Source organism: Musca autumnalis, unplaced genomic scaffold, assembly GCF_047663935.1.
Source record: "Musca autumnalis isolate F117 unplaced genomic scaffold, ASM4766393v1 scaffold_2, whole genome shotgun sequence".
Classification (NCBI taxonomy): Eukaryota; Metazoa; Arthropoda; class Insecta; order Diptera; family Muscidae; genus Musca; species Musca autumnalis.
Genome location: NW_027411755.1, coordinates 254,332,061 through 254,355,774, shown reverse-complemented (window position 1 = coordinate 254,355,774; position 23,714 = coordinate 254,332,061). Strand labels below are relative to the sequence as shown.

General features: G+C 36.8%; 3 protein-coding genes across 3 annotated transcripts in view; 1 reads left to right on the top strand and 2 right to left on the bottom strand.

Annotated features, from left to right (window-relative positions):
* The window catches only part of Wnt10 (Wnt oncogene analog 10), a 127,886-nt gene that overhangs the window by 38,175 nt on the left and 65,997 nt on the right, over nucleotides 1–23,714 (top strand). The window contains exons 2-3 of the mRNA XM_073966411.1: nucleotides 19,071–19,218; nucleotides 19,362–19,440. Coding sequence (XP_073822512.1) covers nucleotides 19,071–19,218; nucleotides 19,362–19,440 — 227 coding nt within the window. The remainder of the gene's footprint in view (nucleotides 1–19,070; nucleotides 19,219–19,361; nucleotides 19,441–23,714) is intronic.
* On the bottom strand, nucleotides 1,698–3,048 carry LOC141393414 (uncharacterized). Its single transcript, XM_073966410.1, has 3 exons — nucleotides 2,893–3,048; nucleotides 2,719–2,832; nucleotides 1,698–2,660 (listed from the first exon to the last, which is right to left on the bottom strand). The coding sequence occupies exons 1-3, from the start codon at nucleotides 2,941–2,943 to the stop codon at nucleotides 1,848–1,850; spliced, it is 978 nt and encodes a 325-aa protein (XP_073822511.1). The 5' UTR covers nucleotides 2,944–3,048; the 3' UTR covers nucleotides 1,698–1,847.
* Nucleotides 12,201–13,209, bottom strand: LOC141393413 (uncharacterized). The gene is made up of 2 exons (XM_073966409.1): nucleotides 12,940–13,209; nucleotides 12,201–12,881 (listed from the first exon to the last, which is right to left on the bottom strand). Exons 1-2 carry the CDS (start codon nucleotides 13,009–13,011, stop codon nucleotides 12,291–12,293), a joined length of 663 nt encoding a protein of 220 aa, XP_073822510.1. The 5' UTR covers nucleotides 13,012–13,209; the 3' UTR covers nucleotides 12,201–12,290.

Sequence of the window (23,714 nt, the reverse complement as noted above, 5' to 3'; positions counted from 1 at the left end):
CAGACAGACAGACGGACGGACATTGCTAGATCAACTCAAAATTGTCTGAAACGGATATCGTACAAACCTATTTGGGGTCTAAAACCATTATTTCGATGAGGCATATTTTTGGTCGTATCAAAGTGTAAATACCCTCTTTAGCCTAAAGGTTGAGGGTATAAAAACCCTAGTTGGGTTTTATCCTGTCAGATCCAGTTCGGATTTTATGGCCTCATCTAAACCGGGCTAAATCTACACGTTTTGCATTTATCAGGCCTTTATCTCAGGAACGAATAGGAATTTCGCCTTGCTGTCTTTAGCAATATTGTAGCCCTAAACCAGTAGAATTTATTTATTTAATTTTGAAGAAACCACATAAGAAGAAAAACTCCTTTGGGGCATCAAAATCTATAAAATATAGAAAATTTTACATAATTGCTGAAATTCTGGTCAGTATCGGCTAAACTATTGGGAGTTGAACCAAGTAACCTTTTGCAAAAATCTTCAAAATAAAGTTCTCAACAATTCTTTAGAACATTCTGAAACTCTAAAATGCTTACTTCATGTTGTTTCAGCGGTATTTTGCATCATATATTTTACAACACGTATTTCAAACACAGTTCACACCAACAGTTTATTCTCGCATTTCGGATTTCACCTCATTATTGACATTTTTATTAAATCGTCGTTGAAAAATGTACTGAAAACAACGGGATAGAGACATTTTAGAACAATGACATGTTCTGAAGAGTTGTGTATTATATACCAGAGAATATTTTTCCAAAAGAAAATATTCAGAAAAAAAATAACGGTCTTGGAGATACGGTGCGAAATGTATAAAAATTGTGGAATTTTTGCATATATTTTGAAATTTGAGGCAATAAATGTAGTTTTTCGAGTTCATTAATTCTCCAAATATTTTATTCTTGCCCTTATCTACAAATTTGCTTCAGAGGTCAGAATAAGATTCGCATTGGTTTCAGAGATATAGCCCCGAATTTCTTTAAAAACTTAATATTTAACCATATTTAGATGGGGCCATAAAATCCGAGCTGGATCTGACACAACAAAACCCAAATAGGGTGTCTTGTCGTTTGGGTCTGTACTTTCAAAAAATCCACAGTTCGAATTGTTTGCACAAGATCACCTCAAAAATGTTGCACAGTGTTATGAGGAATGTAGCTAAAATTGTTAACTGTATTACCCGTAATTTTACATTTGAGGATCCCGGCAGTCTCGAAACTTATCTACAAAATAATTGATAACAAAGGACCATATAACGGTAAACCTCCTATATAACGGTACCTCCTGATTTTCGGTATGTTGAGAGTTTTAGCTATATTTTTGACGGAACATCACGTAATTTGACATTTGACGTTTCCTGCCGTCACGAACTTCTCCACCAGAAACTGTCAACATAGGTCCACACATTGATGTAGCCCCCCATATAAATGTACCGCCCGCTTGAGAACACTTTTATATACATTTCCTGACCTAATTTAGGTATATAAAATTGGTAAATACAATTTTTTCGATAACATAAAAGAAAAATTGTTATCGTAGTAAAATATAGTAGCTTCTTGCAGGTTCTGGAACAGACCGTATATTTTTATCGTAGTGGGAAAAGGTGTATAGAGTTGTGGAAAAAATATAATATAATTTAGTGATGACCTCGCCCCAGCTGCGATACAATTTAAAAAATATCGTTTTTTCTTCGACCTTCTGAATCTATTATCTTTATTTGATAATAATAATAAGAGATTCCTATATTTTTTTATTTCAGCAATGGAAACAACCACTTCTATTCCTAGTGTTAGCCACTTTTCTGCTTATTTTAAATATATGTAGTTTATTATCTACTTATTTCCTTATTGCATATAGATATCCGTAAATGAGACCTTTTTCCTATTGGCTGCCACTTTAATTAAATCCAAAAGTATTGTCAGCTTCTGTTGTATCAAATTAGCCCGTTGCAGGTCATCGAAACCTTCATTAAAATACTGATATTTGACATAATCATCTTCGTCGGAAATATAACTGCGGAATGTGTCATGTAACTCTTTGGCCGATTCATCCACCCACACAGAGATTTCTTGTTTGCTTTTCTCGTAGACTTCAGCCCAACCTTCGGGTAAGTAGGATGACAAATATTTTGTTGTTCGCCCTTTGAGAAAATTTAATTTCTTCAGCATTAAATTATAATGATATTCTTCGTCATAGTCCAAGTCATCATCAATGTGTAAGAGGCGTAGTAAAAGTTCAGCATAGGTTTTTAGCTTTTCTCTGGGATATGAATCAGGATCGGCGGTGGTTTCCTGCAGTACTTGACTAACAAAACGATATGAAGTCTGTAAAATGTGATTTAATATGGCGTTCATTTGTGTGATGGCATATTCGGGTAAGGGGGTTGCGGGTTCTTTAATAGGTTGCGAGGTGGTGGTGGAAGTAGTTTCAATGTCTGTTATTGAGGTTGTAAAGGTGGTTGTGGTGGTATCGGAAGTTTCCTCTTTTAATTCAGTTTTATAATACGTGTTTGAGATTTCCATCTCAGATGTGTAATTTGTTTTAGAGATTTCTGTGGCGGTTTTTAGACTTTCACTTTCTGGTGTTGAAATTGTTGTTGTTGTTGTCGTCAGGATAACCTCTTCCTCATCCGTTGCATTAGGTGCCGTAATTCTTAACTAAGTTAAGGGAAATTTATATTAATTTATTTACGCCTTTATTGTGAAAATGTCTTACCCCAGATGTGGTAGTTTTTAGACCTTCACTTTCTTCTGGTGCTGAAGGTGTTGAGGCTGTCGTGGTCAGGATATCCTTTTCCTCATCAGTAGCATTAGCTGCCGTAATTCTTAACTAAGTTAATGGACATTTGTATTAATTTCTTAATGTCATCCGTGAGTGAAAATTCCTTACCCCCACTACACAAATCAGGGCCAAAAATATTTGTGTTCGCCTCCAGTTCATGGCGTTGTTTTGTTTTTACTCCAAAAGTCCAAACCAGAATAAGTGCCAACACGAGCTGCCTAACTATTTTCGATTGATTGTAGTGCGCGATCATGTTATCAGTGCTGTTTTGTAGATGATACTCTAGGGGTTTGTTTGTGTTTAGAATTTCGGAATGATAATCAAACAATAAGCTACACAAGTATACAATTAAATCACAAGTCATAAAGAAACGAACATTGATCATATTAAATACATTTTCTACAGACAAGTCAAAGCATGGAATATCGCTTATATCGTATAAGTATATAAGGAAACACGATGGTGTCGAATCTCGTACACAAAAACTCCTGGGTTCGAGTCCTGAAAAGAATACATATTGGCAATATGGAGGCCGATCACCAATATAATAGAAATAATCTTAGATTCGGGAGCCAACGCGGTGCTATGGTATGCATTTTCAACCGTGAAAAAACCTCTCAGTAATGTTGGCGACATTTTCTGAGTATTTCAGCCATGTAAAACTTGTCTACAAGTGGTGTTGTAGGACATACCGTCCGGACTCGGCGATACACTGTAGGTCCCATACCATCGAGCTAATATGAACCGGTGGCACTCATTGACATGAGAGAGTCTCCCTTGTCCCTTCTGGGATGTTCGGTCAAAATTGCTGCAGCTATTGGAAAATTATCTAATTTGTGATCAGTTTGTTCATTCCAAAATATTTCCAATATATATGAAATAGTTTTTATAAGTAGTGTTTGTTATCATTCTTCTATATTCTGTTGCCCAGTGTTCCTTCATTGCCCTTCTATACATGATTAGTTGGCTAAGTGTGCGGATATGTTTTGTTTTTACTTTTTTGCGCGATTAAAATTATTACTCACACAGCACATGTATGGCGTTTGAAAATCTTAGACAATACGTCGATCGGCCCTTTTTATCAGCATCGCTAAAGTGTTTCACACAAATCAGGTGATAAGGGAGAGATAAGGATTTTCTGATGCTGGATTTCAGCGTCAGAAGCTTCGATTGATTGACTTGAAATGTACTTGAAATTTTGCCGTAACGATACTTACAATTATTAGAATTTGACACGTTCATCTTAAGAGGACAAGTTACGGGAAAGTTGCAGTTGGTGCACTGCCGAAAGTACTTGGGAACATTAGAGTGGTTGTAAAAAAATCGATGTCGGGCTTTTTTATGCAGCACGCTCCTAAAATTTTTAGTTTTGTTAAAAATTAAGATTGTCAAAGTTTGAGCACAATCGGAAAGTTCGGAAAATCTCGTTTTTTGGCTATTTGGCAACTTCGGTGACCCATATCTCTGGAACGGCAAGTTACGGGAAAGTTGCAGTTGGTGCACTTTCGAAAGTACTTGGGAACATTACAGTGGTTTTAAAAAATCGATGTTGGATTTTTTATGAGGCAATCTCCTAAAATTTTTAGTTTTGTTAAAAATTAAAATTGTCAAAGTTTGAGCGCAATCGGAAAGTTCGGAAAATATCGGAACTGTGGAAGTTGGTACCTACAATTTTGAGGTAATTAAAGACTTCGTCTACCTCGGCACTGCCATAAACACAACAAACAACATCAGTTGTGAAATAAGAAGAAGAATTGTATTGGCCAACAGATGCTACTATGGTCTAAGTAAGCAATTTAAAAACAAAGCCACATCTCGTCAAACAAAAATAACACTATACAAAACGCTAATACTACCCGTGCTAATGTATGGCTCCGAAGCATGGGTACTTGCGCAAGCAGATAAGGCAGTGCTTGGTGTGTTTGAGAGGAAAATTCTTCGAAAGATCGACGTGGTATAAGCTATACAAAGACATGAATATAGTTAAACGTATCGAGATGCAACGATTGCGTTGGCTAGGCCATATCATGAGAATGAGCGATGATGAACCCGTTAAAAAGGCGTATGAATACATGTCACATGGCGGTGCACGCAGAATCGGCAGGCCTAAGCTTCGATGGAGCATACAAGTGGATGAAGTAATGGAAAGGCGCGGTATTCCAAAACGTCAAGCGAAAAACAGAGAGGAATGGAGATCTTTACTTAGTTCAGTCTATGGAACAAATGTTCTGTAATGGGCCGACTAAGTAAGTAAGTAATCTATGATGAGCTTGACTCCACGCTCTGCCATGTCGTTCACAACTTTCAAGTTGTTTACCATCCTTTGCCCCTCCTGGCAGTTGACGTTCTGCTGCCAAGTTGCAGGGTATTTTTCTCGAAATTCGGTCTTAATGTTTAGTCTCTTGAACAACAAGTGAGTCTCAGTTGTAATTACGCCCAGTAGACCTTTTTCTAGGGTCGAATATTTCTGGAAATATACCCACAATCTTATGTTTGCTTTGTTAAGATTTTTGTAGCAATTTGGCTCTTTATGGTATTTTGCACTGTCGGGTCAAACAATGTCAGGCCAAGGAGTTCAGGATTAATCATTTTGTTAATTCCTTTTGCTGATATTTGCTTGTCAATACCTTTGTATTTCAAACAATTTTCAATAAAGTCTAGGTCTTGTTTTGGTGCTAAACACTTGCTGGGAGCGTTAAACCAGGCTTTACAGTAGATTCGAACGACGAAAACACAAAGTGCTTCTACGACCTCTTGTTCTTGATAAGTCAGGTGAAAATTTTCACGGAATATTTGACAGTAAATAGCTTTTGTCATCCACCGAGAAAGGCGTACTGCACCTCGATATCTAAAGTTTACATCTTTCCCGTCAAGGTGGCCAAGATATATAATGCTAACTGTAACAGCTTTTTGTACTCGCCTCTTGGCTGGCATTCCAGTAGATTTTTTTCAGATCCTCTTTGATATTCTCTACTTCTTCGTTGGGCAGTAGTTTTAAAACATTCTCGCCAATATCGAACATGGATTTATCAATTGCAGACCATTCTCTTCTGCTGGAGGTCCCGATGTGCTTCCAAACTTCTTGTCAAAAACCGCTCTCAACAAGACTTCTATGTCGTGGTGCCGACACGCTAGGTGCAGGAGCTATCGACCAAACATCACGCCACGACCAAGTTGGCCAGAACCCATTCTTCAAGGCATCAAGAATTGTCTCGTCTCCTTTTGAAGTCATTATCGTCAGCGCATCTAAGTGGACGATATTGAAAATTTGACTCAACGAATGGACCGTCTAAGACGTAGCCTCGACCAATATTTGTCAGACATAATCTTAAAAAAATAAATGTCATCGATTGTTCTTTCAAATGACAATAAACATTCCCCATTAAATTTGATTTTTTTTTGTGTTTTTGTACCCTCAGCATTTATGCTAACGAGGGTGGGTATATACACTTTCATACGGGCAAAATGTGCCTCATCGAAATAATGGTTTTAGACCAAGCGTGGTCACATTTTGCATGGCGGCGCCGATGTTTTTCGGCAATTTACACCCGAATGCACAGAAACAGCGTACAAAAGAGAACAAATGTTTTGATTTGTTATTGTTTTATAGCTTGCGTGAATACAAACTAACTAACACACTGTTATAAGTTGCCAGTATTTCGAATACATTCACATTTTCTCCGTTCTCTTTTTGGTCATGCCTGTTTTAGACCCCAAGTATGTTTGGACGAAATCGGTTTCAGACAATTTGGAGTTCATTTAGCCATGTCCGTCCGTCCGTCGAACGGATCAATCGATTAGGTACAAATTTTGGCTTTCGTAATATTTTATCCAAACTTAGTTTAAGTTCGAATATGGGTTATATCGGTCCACTACTCCTCCCCCACAAAAATTGGAAAATGTTCGGAGAATTTGTGAGCATGATAGCTCTTGAAAGGATTAACCAATTTGGTCCATACTTTGCACATCGTGAAATTTCTACCAGACATAGTTGAGGTTCCAATATCGACTCAATCGATCACTCCTTCGGGTAGCGCCCACACAAAATTTGGGAAAAATTCAGTTTAGGACCAGCTCTCGACTCACTTTGATTTTTGTTATAGCAACTTGTACTCGCTGCTCCCGATACGACGGTATAAGTTTTATCAGGGGCAAGTCCGTACTTCCTGAGAAAATAGCCTGAAAGTTGCAAAAAATCCTATGACACCGTGTGTAGTGGTTGGAGCGCACGATAACTCCAACATTTTGCCTTCGTAATATTTTGTCTAAACATAGTTAAAGTTCCACTCCTTCAAATACACCCCCCCCCCCCCCCACAAAAGTTCAAACATGTTCTGAAAAATTATGCGCACGATAGCTCATGAAGCGATTTACCGATTTGGTCCATACTTTACACATCCTAACAGATCTACCAGATATAGTCCAGGTTCGAATATGGAATATATTTGTCCACCCCTTTGGGTACCTCCTACACAAAATTTCGGATAAGTTCACTTTAAGACCTGATCTCGAATTACTTTAATTTTTGTTGAGGCAACTTGTATTCGATGCCTCAATTACGACGGTAAAAGTTTTTTCAGGGGCAAGTCCATACTTCTTGAGAAAACAGCCCGAAAAGTGGCTGGAGAGTACGATAACTCTCGAACTGATCAACCGATTTGGTCCAAAATTTGGCTTTCGTCATATTATGTCAAAACTAGTGGGCGCGATATCTATCGGACTCCCAAAATAAGATCCACTTCCATTACTTTAAGTACTTATTCCGCACCACTTTTGACCTCTAATCCCAATTCACATTTTTGTCGGCACGTTCAAAGGTCCCGAAAGGGCCACAAAATTCTGAAAGGATCATAAATACAATTGATCTGTACGTAAATAAAAGTTTCAATTCACATATGCCGAGGGAATATCTCTGTCGGCAGAGCCGACTGATACTTTTTTACTTGTTTAGATTAGCGTGACCACCCAAAGGTCAAAATCAATTTCAGGTCCTAAGCATGGCGTCATTACGAGCGTTATGATAAAAACGCGAATATTTGGCAGTAAAAAAAATTCTAACTGCGCAAACAGATAAGGCAGTGCTTGGTGTGTTTGAGGCGGTATACGCAGAACTGGACGGTCAAGGTTCCGATGGAGTCTCCAAGTGGAAGACGAAATTAATATTGTTTTTTCTCTTTAAGGATACTAGAATATGTATGCGATACTTGATACTTTGGTTTGTTCAATATTTATTTTAAAAATTGTGAGAAATTCAGTTTTAGTTTTTTTGTGGGGGTTTTCTGACTTAAACCACTATAACTTAGCCAATTGTTAACCGATTTAAAAAAATAATAACTTGTTCGAAAGATAGTATTCACCCATTTAAAGGGAAGAAGGGTTTTTTTTTGATTGCTTGAGTGGAGGATTAATAAAAATCCGTTGTGAAAAAAAGAAGATATGTCCGTTTAAATTTGAAAATGTAAGAAACCCAGATTTTCACAACTTTCACCATTATAAAAAAATAAAACGAAGTGACCCAAACAAACTGAAGGCATTGTCGTTATCCATGGAGCCAAACACGATACAACTTTGCATCGGACGATTGAATATTTTTCTGGTCAACTTTTGTAGCACAGTGCCGTTTATCGACATTTTTCGAAAAGTTTGCACTTTCTCAAGGCCAAAACTGCCTGAAGGAGCATTTCAATGCTTTTGCGATGTATTAGAGTTCTTAATTACTGTCTTGGCTACAATTGTTGTCCTTGTGTTCGATGGAAAATCTCAATGGTTTGGCTGTTATATGCCAAAATATCCAAAACACGTGGATAAAAAAATTAAAGTCAAAATCGGGAGGCTCGATTTTCACCGTAGACCTATGCCCTAGTGGACTTATTTGCTCAGTTCAATCCCAGGAATCAGAAACGCGAAGGGCCCATTAAGGTTTTTTCCTTCCATACAAATCGCCCCGACCTAATGGACTCCCACACAAAATTTCGGAAAAGTGAAGTTAAAGGCCTGTTTTCGAATCGGTTTGATTTTATTTGTAACCATTTGTTTTCGCTGCCACCATTACGACGGTGCAAGCTTTTTCAGGGGCAAGTGCATACTTCCTGAGCAAATGGCCCGAAAGTTGCAAGCAAGCCCCCATGGTGCCAAGTGTAGTGGATGGATCCGATCCTAAATATGGCCTTCGTAATATTTTGTCCAAACTTAGTTTAAGTTCGAATTTGAGCCATACAGGTCCGCTACTTCAGGTACCTACCCCGCAAGATTTCAACATTTTTCGCTATTATGGTCCGCACGATAACTATTTTTTTATTTTTTTATTCAATTCAACTATCGAACGGAGTAATCGATTTCTGCCAGGCATACATACATCAGGTTCGAATATGGACTATATCGGTCCACGCCTTAGGGTAGCTCTCTTTCAAAAGTTCGAATTTTTTGTTTAAGTGTTGTTTAAGGAAAAATTTACCATCCTGGCATAATTGTACCAACTCACAGTGGTCCAAGTCGTATGGAAAGGAGGGCCAAAAATAGTTGTAATCGAGCTACCGCCTCGGAATTTTAAACATGGATGTAGGTCCACATTTGGGTGTAGCACCCATATAAAGGTACCACCCGATTTTTTTTTATATTTTGACGATTTTAGCCTCGGAATTTTAAACATAGTTTTATAACGAGCCCATAAGAGTTAAACACATTATAATGGATGTAGGTCCGCATTTGGGTGTAGCCCCAATATAAAGGTACCGCCCGATTTTTTTTTATATTTCAACGATTTTGCCAAAAATGTTCAACATAGGTCCACATTTAGGTATAGCTCCCATATAAACGTACCTCCCGATATTCAGTATTTTGACGATTTTAGCTAAACCAATTTGGCTGAAATTTTGCATTTTGAGTTTTGAGGGAACAGCATACCTCCTTGTAAAAAATGTTCAATATAGGTCCACATTTAGGTATAGCTCCCATATAAACGTACATAAATACCGAATATCGTATTTTGACGATTTTAGCCAAATTTCCCAACCGATCTGGCTGAAATTTTGCATTTTGAGTTTTGAGTGCACAACATACCTCCTTGCAAAAAATGTTCAATATAGGTCCACATTTAGGTATAGCTCCCATATAAACGTGCCTCCCGATTTTCGGAATTTTGTCGTTTTTAGCCAAATTTTCCAACCGATTTGGCTGAAATATTGCATTTTGGGTTCTGAGGGAACAACATACCTCCTTGCAAAAAAATGTTCAACATAAGTGTTTAGGTATAGCTCCCATATAAACGTACCTTCCGATTTTCGGAATTTTGGCGATTTTACAGGCGTGGTATAAGGGGAATAAATTACAGGTTGGCAGATGGGGGCAGCTGGATTTATTTATCGTAAACTAGTGACTTTCCCCTGTATTTAAAAAAATATGGACTTGCCCTTACGGGGCGGGGCGTACATTAGTAAAACTCAACATAAAAAATTTATAGTAATGATATTAAAAGTTGGACAAAAAGTAGTTTACAAAGAATTTATTAAATTGTTTTTTTTTTTTTTTTTTTTTTTTTTTTTGTAAGAATATTGTCAATGCCATCAACTACAAGTTTCATTTTGGAAATTTGAACTTTTGCGGTGGAGGCACCCGAAGCAGTGGATCGATATGAAGTATATTCAAAATTGATCCAAGTTTGGACGGAACATTGTGAAGTACAAAGCTTGGACCAAATCGATCGAGATGTTCGACAGTTACAGGACAGGACTATATCAACAAAATTGACTTAGATTGAATTTCATCCAAACTTGGGTTGTAAAGCCACTATTTCCATGAAGCACATTTTTTATTATATCCAAGTCTTGATTGGGGTTTGAGTTTTTATAATTTTCACTTTAGCACAAAAATTATAAACTTTTAATAAAATTTTAAATTAGAAGTTTCCCTTCTCTGTCTTGTATATATGTACATTAGGTCGGGGCGATTTGAAAACCTTCATGAGCCCTTCGCGTTTCTGATTCCTGGGATTGAACTGAGCAAAAAAGTCCACTGGACCATATATCTACCGTGAAAATCGAGCCTCCCGATTTTGACTTTAAGTTTTTTATTGACGTTTTTTGGATATTTTGGCATATAACAGCCAAACCATTGAGATTTTCGATTCACCACAAAGGCAAAAATTGTAGCCAAGACAGTGATTAAAAACTCTCTAATACATCGCAAAGGCATTGGAACGCTCCTTCAGGTAGTTTTGGCTTTGAGAATGTGGAAACTCTTCGGAAAATGTCGATAAATGGAATTGTGCTACAAAATTTGACCAGAAAATTATTCAAGCTTTCTGATGCAAAATTTTATCGTGTTGGGATCCATGGACAACGTTAGTGCCCTTAGTTCGTTTGGGCCACTTCGTTTTATTTTTTTATAACGGTAAAAGCATTGAAAATCTGGGTTTCTTACATTTTTAAATTTAAACGGACATATCTTCTTTTTCTTACAACAAATTTCTATTGATCCTTCTTAGTTTTAAAGGGGCGCATAATATCTTTCAAACAAAATATTATTTTTTTAAATCGGTTAACAAATGGCTAAGTTATAGTGATTTAAGTCTGAAAACCCCCACAAATAAACTATAACTGAATTTCTCATAATTTTCAAAAATATTATGTTGTTTTGTTCTGTTCAATATTTATTTTGAAAATTGTGAGAAATTCAGTTATAGTTCTTTTGTAGGGGTTTTCAGACTTAAATCACTATAACTTAGCCATTTGTTAACCGATTTAAAAAAATAATATTTTGTTTGAAAGATATTATTCGCCACTTTAAATGTAAGAAGGATCAATAGAAATTTGTTGTAAGAAAAAGAAGATATATCCGTTTAAATTTAAAAATGTAAGAAACCCAGATTTTCAATACTTTTACCGTTATAAAAAAATAAAACGAAGTGGCCCAAACGAACTAAGGGCACTAACGTTGTCCATGGATCCCAACACGATAAAATTTTGCATCAGAAAGCTTGAATAATTTTCTTGTCAAATTTTGTAGCACAATGCCATTTATCGACATTTTCCGAAGAGTTTGCACATTCTCAAGGCCAAAACTACCTGAAGGAGCGTTCCAATGCTTTTGCGATGTATTAGAGAGTTTTTAATCACTGTCTTGGCTACAATTTTTGCCCTTGCGGTGGATCGAAAATCTTCAATGGTTTGGCTGTTATATGCCAAAATATCCAAAAAACGTCAATAAAAAACTTAAAGTCAAAATCGGGAGGCTCGATTTTCACGGTAGATATATGGTCCAGTGGACTTTTTTGCTCAGTTCAATCCCAGGAATCAGAAACGCGAAGGGCCCATTAAGGTTTTTTTCGTTCCACACAAATCGCCCCACCCTAATGTACATATTATTGACACAATTGTTTAGATGTATGTTCATACATTCACAAATAAATCCACTTCGCATTCTTTTGTCTAAATATTATCGCAGTACACATGCACTAATGCTTTTTATTTGGTTTGTTATATAAGATCATTGTTTTTATTTTCATTTCATCAATGAGCTGTGTGATGATAACGAATATCCTTGAATCGGGCGAATAATCGCTCGCGCAGCACAATATCCTGTTCATGCTTGACAGCTTCCAACAAATCGAACAGCTCACGATGACGTTCAATGCTCTCTTCACTCATACGGGCCCGCAGTAAGGTGGCAGCCTTTGAGAACTTGTCATTGAATTTTCTCTCCTCAATAGAGAGGCGAGCCAATAGCTCAAACATGCCCAACAGACCACGTCTTAAGATGATGTCCTCCTTTTCTTCCTTGGCCAGGCCATTCTTTATGGTGGCTATCAACTGTTGCAATTCCATTAGTAACTTTTCCTTTTCCTCCATGCTACCACGGCGATGACGTAAATTTTCCGAATTATGTATGTAATCCTGAAGCATTGCTGCCGTGTTGCCATGATCTTCCGTTGGTATTGAATCCAAAAGTTGCTGTACAAAATTCTGAGTCAATTTCAACATGTTATCCAATTTGACATCGGTTATGATATCCACATAATTGTAAAATTGTCCGATGATGCGTAGTTCATCTTCTTCGCCATTGATGAGATGGTGACGGCTGTAGGTGCTGGCTGACCATGTCTGGAAAAAGGCAAACAGTTTATGCTGACCCCGGGGAAGGAAATAAATGCCAACTTACTTGAGGCACGATTGCTATGGCCAAAATCACCACAACTGCAAATGAGCGTAACGCTAGCTTGTTCGAATTCATGTTTAATCGCTGTAATCGTTTCACTTGCACTGGTCTTTCTTTCCTCTGAGCGAATCGACTCGAATCATTCTAATCTTCGCTTTGTTTTGTAGTAGTTTGCACACAACAATTAAGCAGCGTCGGTGTTCATTTCATTTCCATCCCGCTACATCCGAATGCTTTGTTCTCTAGTGGATGATGCTCCACTAATCTGTTGTGACACTGAATTTTCATTGTCATTTGCTTTCTATTATCAGTTGTTTAATTATTCTTCTTAGTTTGGTCTGTTTTTGTTTTCTCTGTGTCCCGCAAAAGTAATGTAGGCCAGTATTCAGTGCGAGCCGCCACTGACTGTTGTTTAGAACTTGGAAGTGAATTTATTTTTAAATTAAAAGTTTTGTGGGAGGGGTGGTATTCGAAAGTGAGACACCCTACTCCGATGAACTTTTCTATAGGAAAAGTCATCTCCGATGAACTTTTCTATACGAAAAGTCATCTCCAATGAACTTTTCTATGCGAAAAGTCATCTCCGATAAACTGCTCTATACGAAAAGTCATCTCCGATGAACTGTTCTATACGAAAAGTCATCTCCAATGAAATTTTCTCTCCGAAAAGTCATCTCCGATGAACTTTTCTATACGAAAAGTCATCTCCATGAACTGTTCTATGCGAAAAGTCATCTCCATGAACTGTTCTATGCGAAAAGTCATCTCCGATTAACTTTTCTATAGGAAAAGTCATCTCCGATGAACTTTTCTATAGGAATAGTCATCTCCGATGAACTTTTCTATACGAAAAGTCATCTCCGATGAACTTTTCTATACGAAAAGTCATCTTCAAAGATCTTTTCTATACGAAGAGTCATCTCCGATGAACTTTTCTATACGAAAAGTCATCTCCGATGAACATTTCTATACGAAAAGTCATCTCCGATGAACTTTTCTATACGAAAAGTCATCTCCGATGAACTTTTCTATACGAAAAGTCATCTCCGATGAACTTTTCTATACGAAAAGTCATCTCCGATGAACTTTTCTATACGAAAAGTCATCTCCGATGAACTTTTCTATACGAAAAGTCATCTCCGATGAACTTTTCTATACGAAAAGTCATCTTCAAAGATCTTTTCTATACGAAGAGTCATCTCCGATGAACTTTTCTCTACGAAAATTCATCTCCGATGAAGTTTTCTCTAGAAAAGTCATCACCGATGAACTTTTCATCTCCGATGAACTTTTCTATAGGAAAAGTCATCTCCGATGAACTTTTCTATAGGAAAAGTCATCTCCGATGAACTTTTCTATAGGAAAAGTCATCTCTGATGAACTTTTCTATAGGAAAAGTCATCTCCGATGTACTTTTCTATAGGAAAAGTCATCTCCGATGAACTTTTCTATAGGAAAAGTCATCTCCGATGAACTTTTCTATACGAAAAGTCGTCTCCCATAAACTTTTCTACAGGAAAAGTCATCTCCGATGAACTTTTGTATAGGAAAAGTCATCTCCGATGAACTTTTGTATAGGAAAAGTCATCTCCGATGAACTTTTCTATAGCAAAAGTCATCTCCGATGAACTTTTCTGTAGGAATAGTCATCTCCGATGAACTTTTCTATAGGAAAAGTCATCTCCGATGTACTTTTCTCTACGAATAGTCATCTCCGATGAATTTTCTCTACCAATAGTCATCTCCGATGAACTTTTCTCTACGAAAGGTCATCTCCGATGAACTTTTCTCTACGAAAAGTCATCTCCGATGAACTTTTCTCTACGAAAAGTCATCTCCGATGAACTTCTCTCTACGAAAAGTCATCTCCGATGAACTTTTCTCTACGAAAAGTCATCTCCGATGAACTTTTCTATAGGAAAAATCATCTCCGATGAACTTTTCTATAGGAAAAGTCATCTCCGATGAACTTTTCTATACGAAAAATCATCTCCGATGAACTTTTCTATAGGAAAAGTCATCTCCGATGAACTTTTCTATAGGAAAAGTCATCTCCGATGAACTTTTCTATACGAAAAGTCATCTCCAATGAACTTTTCTATACGAAAAGTCATCTCCGATGAACTTTTCTATACGAAAAGTCATCTCCGATGAACTTTTCTATACGAAAAGTCATCTCCGATGAACTTTTCTATACGAAAAGTCATCTCCGATGAACTTTTCTATACGAAAAGTACGATGAACTTTTCTCTACGAAAAGTCATCTCCGATGAACTTTTCTCTACGAAAAGTCATCTCCGATGAACTTTTCTATAGGAAAAGTCATCTCCGATGAACTTTTCTATAGGAAAAGTCATCTCCGATGAACTTTTCTATAGGAAAAGTCATCTCCGATGAACTTTTCTATAGGAAAAGTCATCTCCGATGAACTTTTCTATACGAAAAGTCATCTCCGATGAACTTTTCTATACGAAAAGTCATCTCCGATGAACTTTTCTATAGGAAAAGTCATCTCCGATGAACTTTTCTATAGGAAAAGTCATCTCCGATGAACTTTTCTATAGGAAAAGTCATCTCCGATGAACTTTTCTATAGGAAAAGTCATCTCCGATGAACTTTTCTATAGGAAAAGTCATCTCCGATGAACTTTTCTATAGGAAAAGTCATCTCCGATGAAATTTTCTATAGGAAAAGTCATCTCCGATGAAATTTTCTATAGGAAAAGTCATCTCCGATGAACTTTTCTATAGGAAAAGTCATCTCCGATGAACTTTTCTATAGGAAAAGTCATCTCCGATGAACTTTTCTATAGGAAAAGTCATCTCCGATGAACTTTTCTATAGGAAAAGTCATCTCCGATGAACTTTTCTATAGGAAAAGTCATCTCCGATGAACTTTTCTATAGGAAAAGTCATCTCCGATGAACTTTTCTATAGGAAAAGTCATCTCCGATGAACTTTTCTATAGGAAAAGTCATCTCCGATGAACTTTTCTATAGGAAAAGTCATCTCCGATGAACTTTTCTATAGGAAAAGTCATCTCCGATGAACTTTTCTATAGGAAAAGTCATCTCCGATGAACTTTTCTATAGGAAAAGTCATCTCCGATGAACTTTTCTATAGGAAAAGTCATCTCCGATGAACTTTTCTATAGGAAAAGTCATCTCCGATGAACTTTTCTATAGGAAAAGTCATCTCCGATGAACTTTTCTATAGGAAAAGTCATCTCCGATGAACTTTTCTATAGGAAAAGTCATCTCCGATGAACTTTTCTATAGGAAAAGTCATCTCCGATGAACTTTTCTATAGGAAAAGTCATCTCCGATGAACTTTTCTATAGGAAAAGTCATCTCCGATGAACTTTTCTATAGGAAAAGTCATCTCCGATGAAATTTTCTATAGGAAAAGTCATCTCCGATGAAATTTTCTATAGGAAAAGTCATCTCCGATGAAATTTTCTATAGGAAAAGTCATCTCCGATGAAATTTTCTATAGGAAAAGTCATCTCCGATGAACTTTTCTATAGGAAAAGTCATCTCCGATGAACTTTTCTATAGGAAAAGTCATCTCCGATGAACTTTTCTATAGGAAAAGTCATCTCCGATGAACTTTTCTATAGGAAAAGTCATCTCCGATGAACTTTTCTATAGGAAAAGTCATCTCCGATGAACTTTTCTATAGGAAAAGTCATCTCCGATGAACTTTTCTATAGGAAAAGTCATCTCCGATGAACTTTTCTATAGGAAAAGTCATCTCCGATGAACTTTTCTATAGGAAAAGTCATCTCCGATGAACTTTTCTATAGGAAAAGTCATCTCCGATGAACTTTTCTATAGGAAAAGTCATCTCCGATGAACTTTTCTATAGGAAAAGTCATCTCCGATGAACTTTTCTATAGGAAAAGTCATCTCCGATGAACTTTTCTATAGGAAAAGTCATCTCCGATGAACTTTTCTATAGGAAAAGTCATCTCCGATGAACTTTTCTATAGGAAAAGTCATCTCCGATGAACTTTTCTATAGGAAAAGTCATCTCCGATGAACTTTTCTATAGGAAAAGTCATCTCCGATGAACTTTTCTATAGGAAAAGTCATCTCCGATGAACTTTTCTATACGAAAAGTCGTCTCCCATAAACTTTTCTACAGGAAAAGTCATCTCCGATGAACTTTTGTATAGGAAAAGTCATCTCCGATGAACTTTTCTATAGCAAAAGTCATCTCCGATGAACTTTTCTGTAGGAAAAGTCATCTCCGATGAACTTTTCTATAGGAAAAGTCATCTCCGATGTACTTTTCTCTACGAATAGTCATCTCCGATGAATTTTCTCTACCAATAGTCATCTCCGATGAACTTTTCTCTACGAAAAGTCATCTCCGATGAACTTTTCTCTACGAAAAGTCATCTCCGATGAACTTTTCTCTACGAAAAGTCATCTCCGATGAACTTCTCTCTACGAAAAGTCATCTCCGATGAACTTTTCTCTACGAAAAGTCATCTCCGATGAACTTTTCTATAGGAAAAATCATCTCCGATGAACTTTTCTATAGGAAAAGTCATCTCCGATGAACTTTTCTATACGAAAAATCATCTCCGATGAACTTTTCTATAGGAAAAGTCATCTCCGATGAACTTTTCTATAGGAAAAGTCATCTCCGATGAACTTTTCTATACGAAAAGTCATCTCCAATGAACTTTTCTATACGAAAAGTCATCTCCGATGAACTTTTCTATACGAAAAGTCATCTCCGATGAACTTTTCTATACGAAAAGTCATCTCCGATGAACTTTTCTATACGAAAAGTCATCTCCGATGAACTTTTCTATACGAAAAGTCATCTCCGATGAACTTTTCTATACGAAAAGTACGATGAACTTTTCTCTACGAAAAGTCATCTCCGATGAACTTTTCTCTACGAAAAGTCATCTCCGATGAACTTTTCTCTACGAAAAGTCATCTCCGATGAATTTTCTATACGAAAAGTCATCTCCGATGAACTTCTCCCTACGAAAAGTCATCTCCGATGAACTTTTCTATAGGAAAAGTCATCTCCGATGAACTTTTCTATAGGAAAAGTCATCTCCGATGAACTTTTCTATAGGAAAAATCATCTCCGATGAACTTTTCTATAGGAAAAGTCATCTCCGAAGAACTTTTCTATACGAAAAGTCATCTCCGTCGAACTTTTTTATACGAAAAGTCATCTCCGATGAACTTTTTTACACGAAAACTTTTTTATACGAAAAGTCATCTCCGATGAACTTTTCTCTACGAAAAGTCATCACCGATGAACTTTTATATAAAAAAAGTCATCATCTATGAACTTTTCTATAAGAAAAGTCATCGTCGATGAACTTTTCTATAGGAAAAGTCATCGTCGATGAACTTTTCTATAGGAAAAGTCATCGTCGATGAACTTTTCTATAGGAAAAGTCATCGTCGATGAACTTTTCTATAGGAAAGGTCACCGTCGATGAACTTTCTATAGCAAAAGTCACCGTTGACGATTGTGTGTAAGTTTTTCCAATATTCATCGAAAAAGTAATGTGTAATAGGGTGATAATAGAATTTGTCGTTACTCATCTCTTGTTGTTTATTTTCTTTTTGTTTGTCATTTCGATGATGCGCCAGCTTGTTTGTTATTCTCGAGTATATTTGACAGTCGCAATCAGCAGCCTCTATTAGAGCTAATTGTTATGAAAATAACAAGCTACAATGCTAGTGTTTAGGACTTAAGCTGCTTCCGAAGAGGGTGTATATGGAATGACATCCATATATGAGCTGCCATGTATTAGGGGTTCTGAATGGAAAAGTGTGAGATAATGTCACATATATCAACATTTCTAACAGCTCTCGCTGTCTAAAAACATCATCTGTGTTTTGTATTTTTGATGCAGATCAGAGTAAACATTTTATGACACCATTCTGATGAGTAATGGCAGAATAAAATTGATATTTGAATGTGTAAGCTATGTAATTAACATTTATTAATATGCAGTGATTTCAGGTAGTTCATTAAAACTTATAAATATAACCAATATTAGCTTGTAATCTTGAAATCTCGAAGAGTCATCCCCTACTTACTTCTACATTTGTTGGTGATGATGAAATATTCTGCTTTTCTGATTCTCATTAGGCTTCACTGTTTACCCGATGGCCGAGCCACATGTCGTTCAGTACCCGGCCTAACCAAAGATCAATTGGAACTCTGTTACAAAGCCAGCGATGTAACCACGGCTGCCTTAGAAGGTCTCGACCTGGCCATCAGAGAGTGTCAAACACAGGTAAGTGCTGCTTGAAAACAAAATTCCTCAGGTCAGAAAATACTTCTATTTGAAACTCATTATAATCAAGCCACTCAAAGCTTTCTCTAACACTTCACTTTTATTTTTTCTCCCTTTCTTCTTCTTGTTCATCTCCATTTCAGTTTCAGTGGCATAGGTGGAATTGTTCATCACTCAACACAAAAAGCCGCAATCCCCATGCATCGAATCTCTTGAAGAAAGGTAGGTACAATCAAAGCAACCATCATTTCCAAAAGATTGAAAGAAAACTTATGCGGTGCCCAAGGGCAATATAAGCGGGAAAGTATAATTGAAGAATGACAAACAAGCATATGCGGAATTATTACGCACCCAAGTTGTGGCAGAATTATGCGGCATTTACGCATGAAAAGCTACTCCAATAACCACCATCCATCCATTCAAACCACCCACAAGCGTTGTGCAAAGAACTAGAGCTTAACAGCTATTTGAGATATTTAAATATTTGCTGACTTTAAGAATGTTCTCCAGACATTGGCTGGATACCCGGTCCTTAACCACTCTTCACTTCGAATAATGACGCTGCTGACAATGGCTAATAACCGCCAGTTAACTAACATGGTTGGATAAGTGGATGGATGGTTGAATGCATTTAGCCAAACACCCACAACAAAAAGGGAAAGGGAAGGCCAGAGACGCAATAGATTCTCCGTGTTCCGCTTTCGCAAAATTTAACTTAAGGTGAGTGGCGAAATGCGTGCATGAGTGAGGGCGAGTGTTAGTGTGTGTATGAAAAGCGTGAGTAAAAAACCACAGCACACAACACTGTCAACATTATTGTGGTTTATTTTAAGCTTGACAAAATCTATCTATGGCTGAATGGATAGATTGACTGACTGCCTGGCTAGCCATAGATGATGACTAGCTGGCTGGTGGGACCACAGCCAGCACGCCAAATGCCTGGCCGTAACATGAATCCATGCATACAAAAGTGTCTAATTAAATTTGCTGTTAGACTTAGAGGACCCACACAAAACATTACCACCAACATTATCATCGTCAAACGTTGTACAACAAGGCATGTTTATTCTTGTTTTGTTTTTCTCTTATTTTCTGGCTATTTTCAAATAGACACTGAAAGAAATTGTTCATCGAAGATGACTTTTCGTATAGAAAATTTCATCGAAGATGACTTTTCGTATAGAAAAGTTCATAGAAGATGACTTTTTGTATAGAAAATTTCATCGAAGATGACTTTTCCTATAGAAAAGTTCATTGAACATGACTTTTCCTATAGAAAAGTTCATCGAAGATGACTTTTCCTATAGAAAAGTTCAACGAAGATGACTTTTCCTATAGAAAAGTTCATCGGAGATGACTTTTCGTATAGAAAAGTTCATCGGAGATGACTTTTCGTATAGAAAAGTTCATCGGAGATGACTTTTCGTATAGAAAAGTTCATCGGAGATGACTTTTCGTATAGAAAAGTTCATCGGAGATGACTTTTCGTATAGAAAAGTTCATCGGAGATGACTTTTCGTATAGAAAAGTTCATCGGAGATGACTTTTCGTATAGAAAAGTTCATCGGAGATGACTTTTCGTATAGAAAAGTTCATCGGAGATGACTTTTCGTATAGAAAAGTTCATCGGAGATGACTTTTCGTATAGAAAAGTTCATCGGAGATGACTTTTCGTATAGAAAAGTTCATCGGAGATGACTTTTCGTATAGAAAAGTTCATCGGAGATGACTTTTCGTATAGAAAAGTTCATCGGAGATGACTTTTCGTATAGAAAAGTTCATCGGAGATGACTTTTCGTATAGAAAAGTTCATCGGAGATGACTTTTCGTATAGAAAATTTCATCGGAGATGACTTTTCGTATAGAAAATTTCATCGGAGATGACTTTTCGTATAGAAAAGTTCATCGGAGATGACTTTTCGTATAGAAAAGTTCATCGGAGAAGACTTTTCGTATAGAAAAGTTCATCGGAGATGACTTTTCGTATAGAAAAGTTCATCGGAGATGACTTTTCGTATCGAAAAGTTCATCGGAGATGACTTTCCGTATAGAAATTTCATCGGAGATGACTTTTCGTATAGAAAAGTTCATCGGAGATGACTTTTTGTACAGAAAATTTCATCGAAGATGACTTTTTCTATAGAAAAATTCATCGAAGATGACTTTTCGTATAGAAAAGTTAATGGGAGATGACTTTTCGTATAGAAAAGTTCATCGGAGATGACTGTTCCTATAGAAAAGTTCATCGGAGATGACTTTTCGTATAGAAAAGTTCATCGGAGATGACTTTTCGTATAGAAAAGTTCATCGGAGATGACTTTTCGTATAGAAAAGTTCATCGGAGATGACTTTTCGTATAGAAAAGTTCATCGGAGATGACTTTTCGTATAGAAAAGTTCATCGGAGATGACTTTTCGTATAGAAAAGTTCATCGGAGATGACTTTTCGTATAGAAAAGTTCATCGGAGATGACTTTTCGTATAGAAAAGTTCATCGGAGATGACTTTTCGTATAGAAAAGTTCATCGGAGATGACTTTTCGTATAGAAAAGTTCATCGGAGATGACTTTTCGTATAGAAAAGTTCATCGGAGATGACTTTTCGTATAGAAAAGTTCATCGGAGATGACTTTTCGTATCGGAAAGTTCATCGGAGATGACTTTTCGTATCGAAAAGTTCATCGGAGATTACTTTTCGTATAGAAAACGTCATCGGAGATGACTTTTCGTATCGAAAAGTTCATCGGAGATGACTTTTCGTATAGAAATTTCATCGGAGATGACTTTTCGAATAGAAAAGTTCATCGGAGATGACTTTTCGTATAGAAAAGTTCATCGGAGATGACTTTTCGTATAGAAAAGTTCATCGGAGATGACTTTTCGTATAGAAAAGTTCATCGGAGATGACTTTTGGTATAGAAAAGTTCATCGGAGATGACTTTTGGTATAGAAAAGTTCATCGATGATGATTTTCGTATAGAAAAGTTCATCGAAGATGACTTTTCCTATAGAAAAGTTCATCGAAGATGACTTTTCCTAATGAAAAGTTCATCGGAGATGAATTTTCCTATAGAAAAGTTCATCGGAGATGAATTTTCCTATAGAAAAGTTCATCGGAGATGAATTTTCCTATAGAAAAGTTCATCGGAGATGAATTTTCCTATAGAAAAGTTCATCGGAGATGACTTTTCGTATAGAAAAGTTCATCGGAGATGACTTTTCGTATAGAAAAGTTCATCGGAGATGACTTTTCTTATAGAAAAGTTCATCGCAGATGACTTTTCTTATAGAAAAGTTCATCGTAGATGATTTTTCTTATAGAAAAGTTTATCGTAGATGTCTTTTCTTATAGAAAATTCATCATAGATGAATTTTCTTATAGAAAAGTTCATCGTAGAAGACTTTTCTTATGGAAAAGTTCACCGTAGATGACTTTTCTTAGTCATCTACGATGAACTTTTCTTATAAAAAAGTTCATCGTAGTTCATCGTAGATGACTTTTCTTATAGAAAAGTTCATGGCAGATGATTTTTTTATCAAAGACGAGATGACTACTCCTAGAAAAACTTCCCCTTTTTGAAAACCTTTCCCGCAGTGTACATTTTCCACATTATCCAGGTTAATTCTGGAAGAATGTTAGGAGACATAATAATGTGACCACTACGTAACAAACAGAGTACCGATCAGCGAAATATGTAGCAACAACAAAAGTGATTAGAGCGCATTATTAGACATGCAAGAGCCGCAAACCATAGGCGAAATAATGCGAAAAAAATAGCAACAAAAACATAACATTATCTTCGTATGTAGCTGAATGACTGGCTGGCTGGCTGGTTGGTTGGTCAGCCAAACCAAATGTGAAGATCAAATTACTTACAAAGGCACCAACAACAAAAGCAACAACAGCAATTATAATCACTATGACAAATAACCACAACTGTTGTAGGAGTTTGGCGGAGGGAATTTTGAATAACAAAACATTAAAGAGCGCCACAGTAAAATGAACCCATAACCAAATGTGTTATACCATCAGGCAGGCATCTCTAATATTAAATCTAATACTTGGCGACTTGGGCTACTGGCCGGCCTCCTGGAAGATAGCCATGTAGGCAGGCGGGCAGGCATCCATAACATCAGTCAGTCGTTCGTCCATTCCTAACCAGACACACAGGAAGATCACCGTAACTGTGGCACACGCATGGCCAACAACAACAAATACCACGACCGGCTGACTTACTGGGTGACCACATATCATGTTTCGGTGGATGAACGACAACGAACGCATCATCCAGTCATCCATGTATGTTTCTGCTGTTTCTTGTTGTTGTTTTTGTATTTGTTATCATTATCATTTATTTGTATAAGTTTATTTAATTTTATTAAGCGTTTCGTGTGTCTTAAGCTGTTTTTATTTCTAACAACAACAAAAAAACGAATAGAGCTTTGATCATCTTAATGTTGCCGCTGCGAAGCAGCTGTTTTTGGTGATGAGTTACAG

What these genes read in the sequence shown, in the direction of transcription:
- LOC141393414 (XM_073966410.1), bottom strand. Translation starts at nt 2,943, where the DNA reads ATGAACTGGAGGCGAACACAAATATTTTTGGCCCTGATTTGTGTAGTG. An exon ending in CCCTGATTTGTGTAGTGGGG is followed by an intron (nt 2,833 to 2,892) that starts GTAAGGAATTTT and finishes CCATTAACTTAG; the next exon opens with TTAAGAATTACGGCAGCTAA. An exon ending in TAAAAACTACCACATCTGGG is followed by an intron (nt 2,661 to 2,718) that starts GTAAGACATTTT and finishes CCCTTAACTTAG; the next exon opens with TTAAGAATTACGGCACCTAA.
- LOC141393413 (XM_073966409.1), bottom strand. Translation starts at nt 13,011, where the DNA reads ATGAATTCGAACAAGCTAGCGTTACGCTCATTTGCAGTTGTGGTGATT. An exon ending in CCATAGCAATCGTGCCTCAA is followed by an intron (nt 12,882 to 12,939) that starts GTAAGTTGGCAT and finishes GCCTTTTTCCAG; the next exon opens with ACATGGTCAGCCAGCACCTA.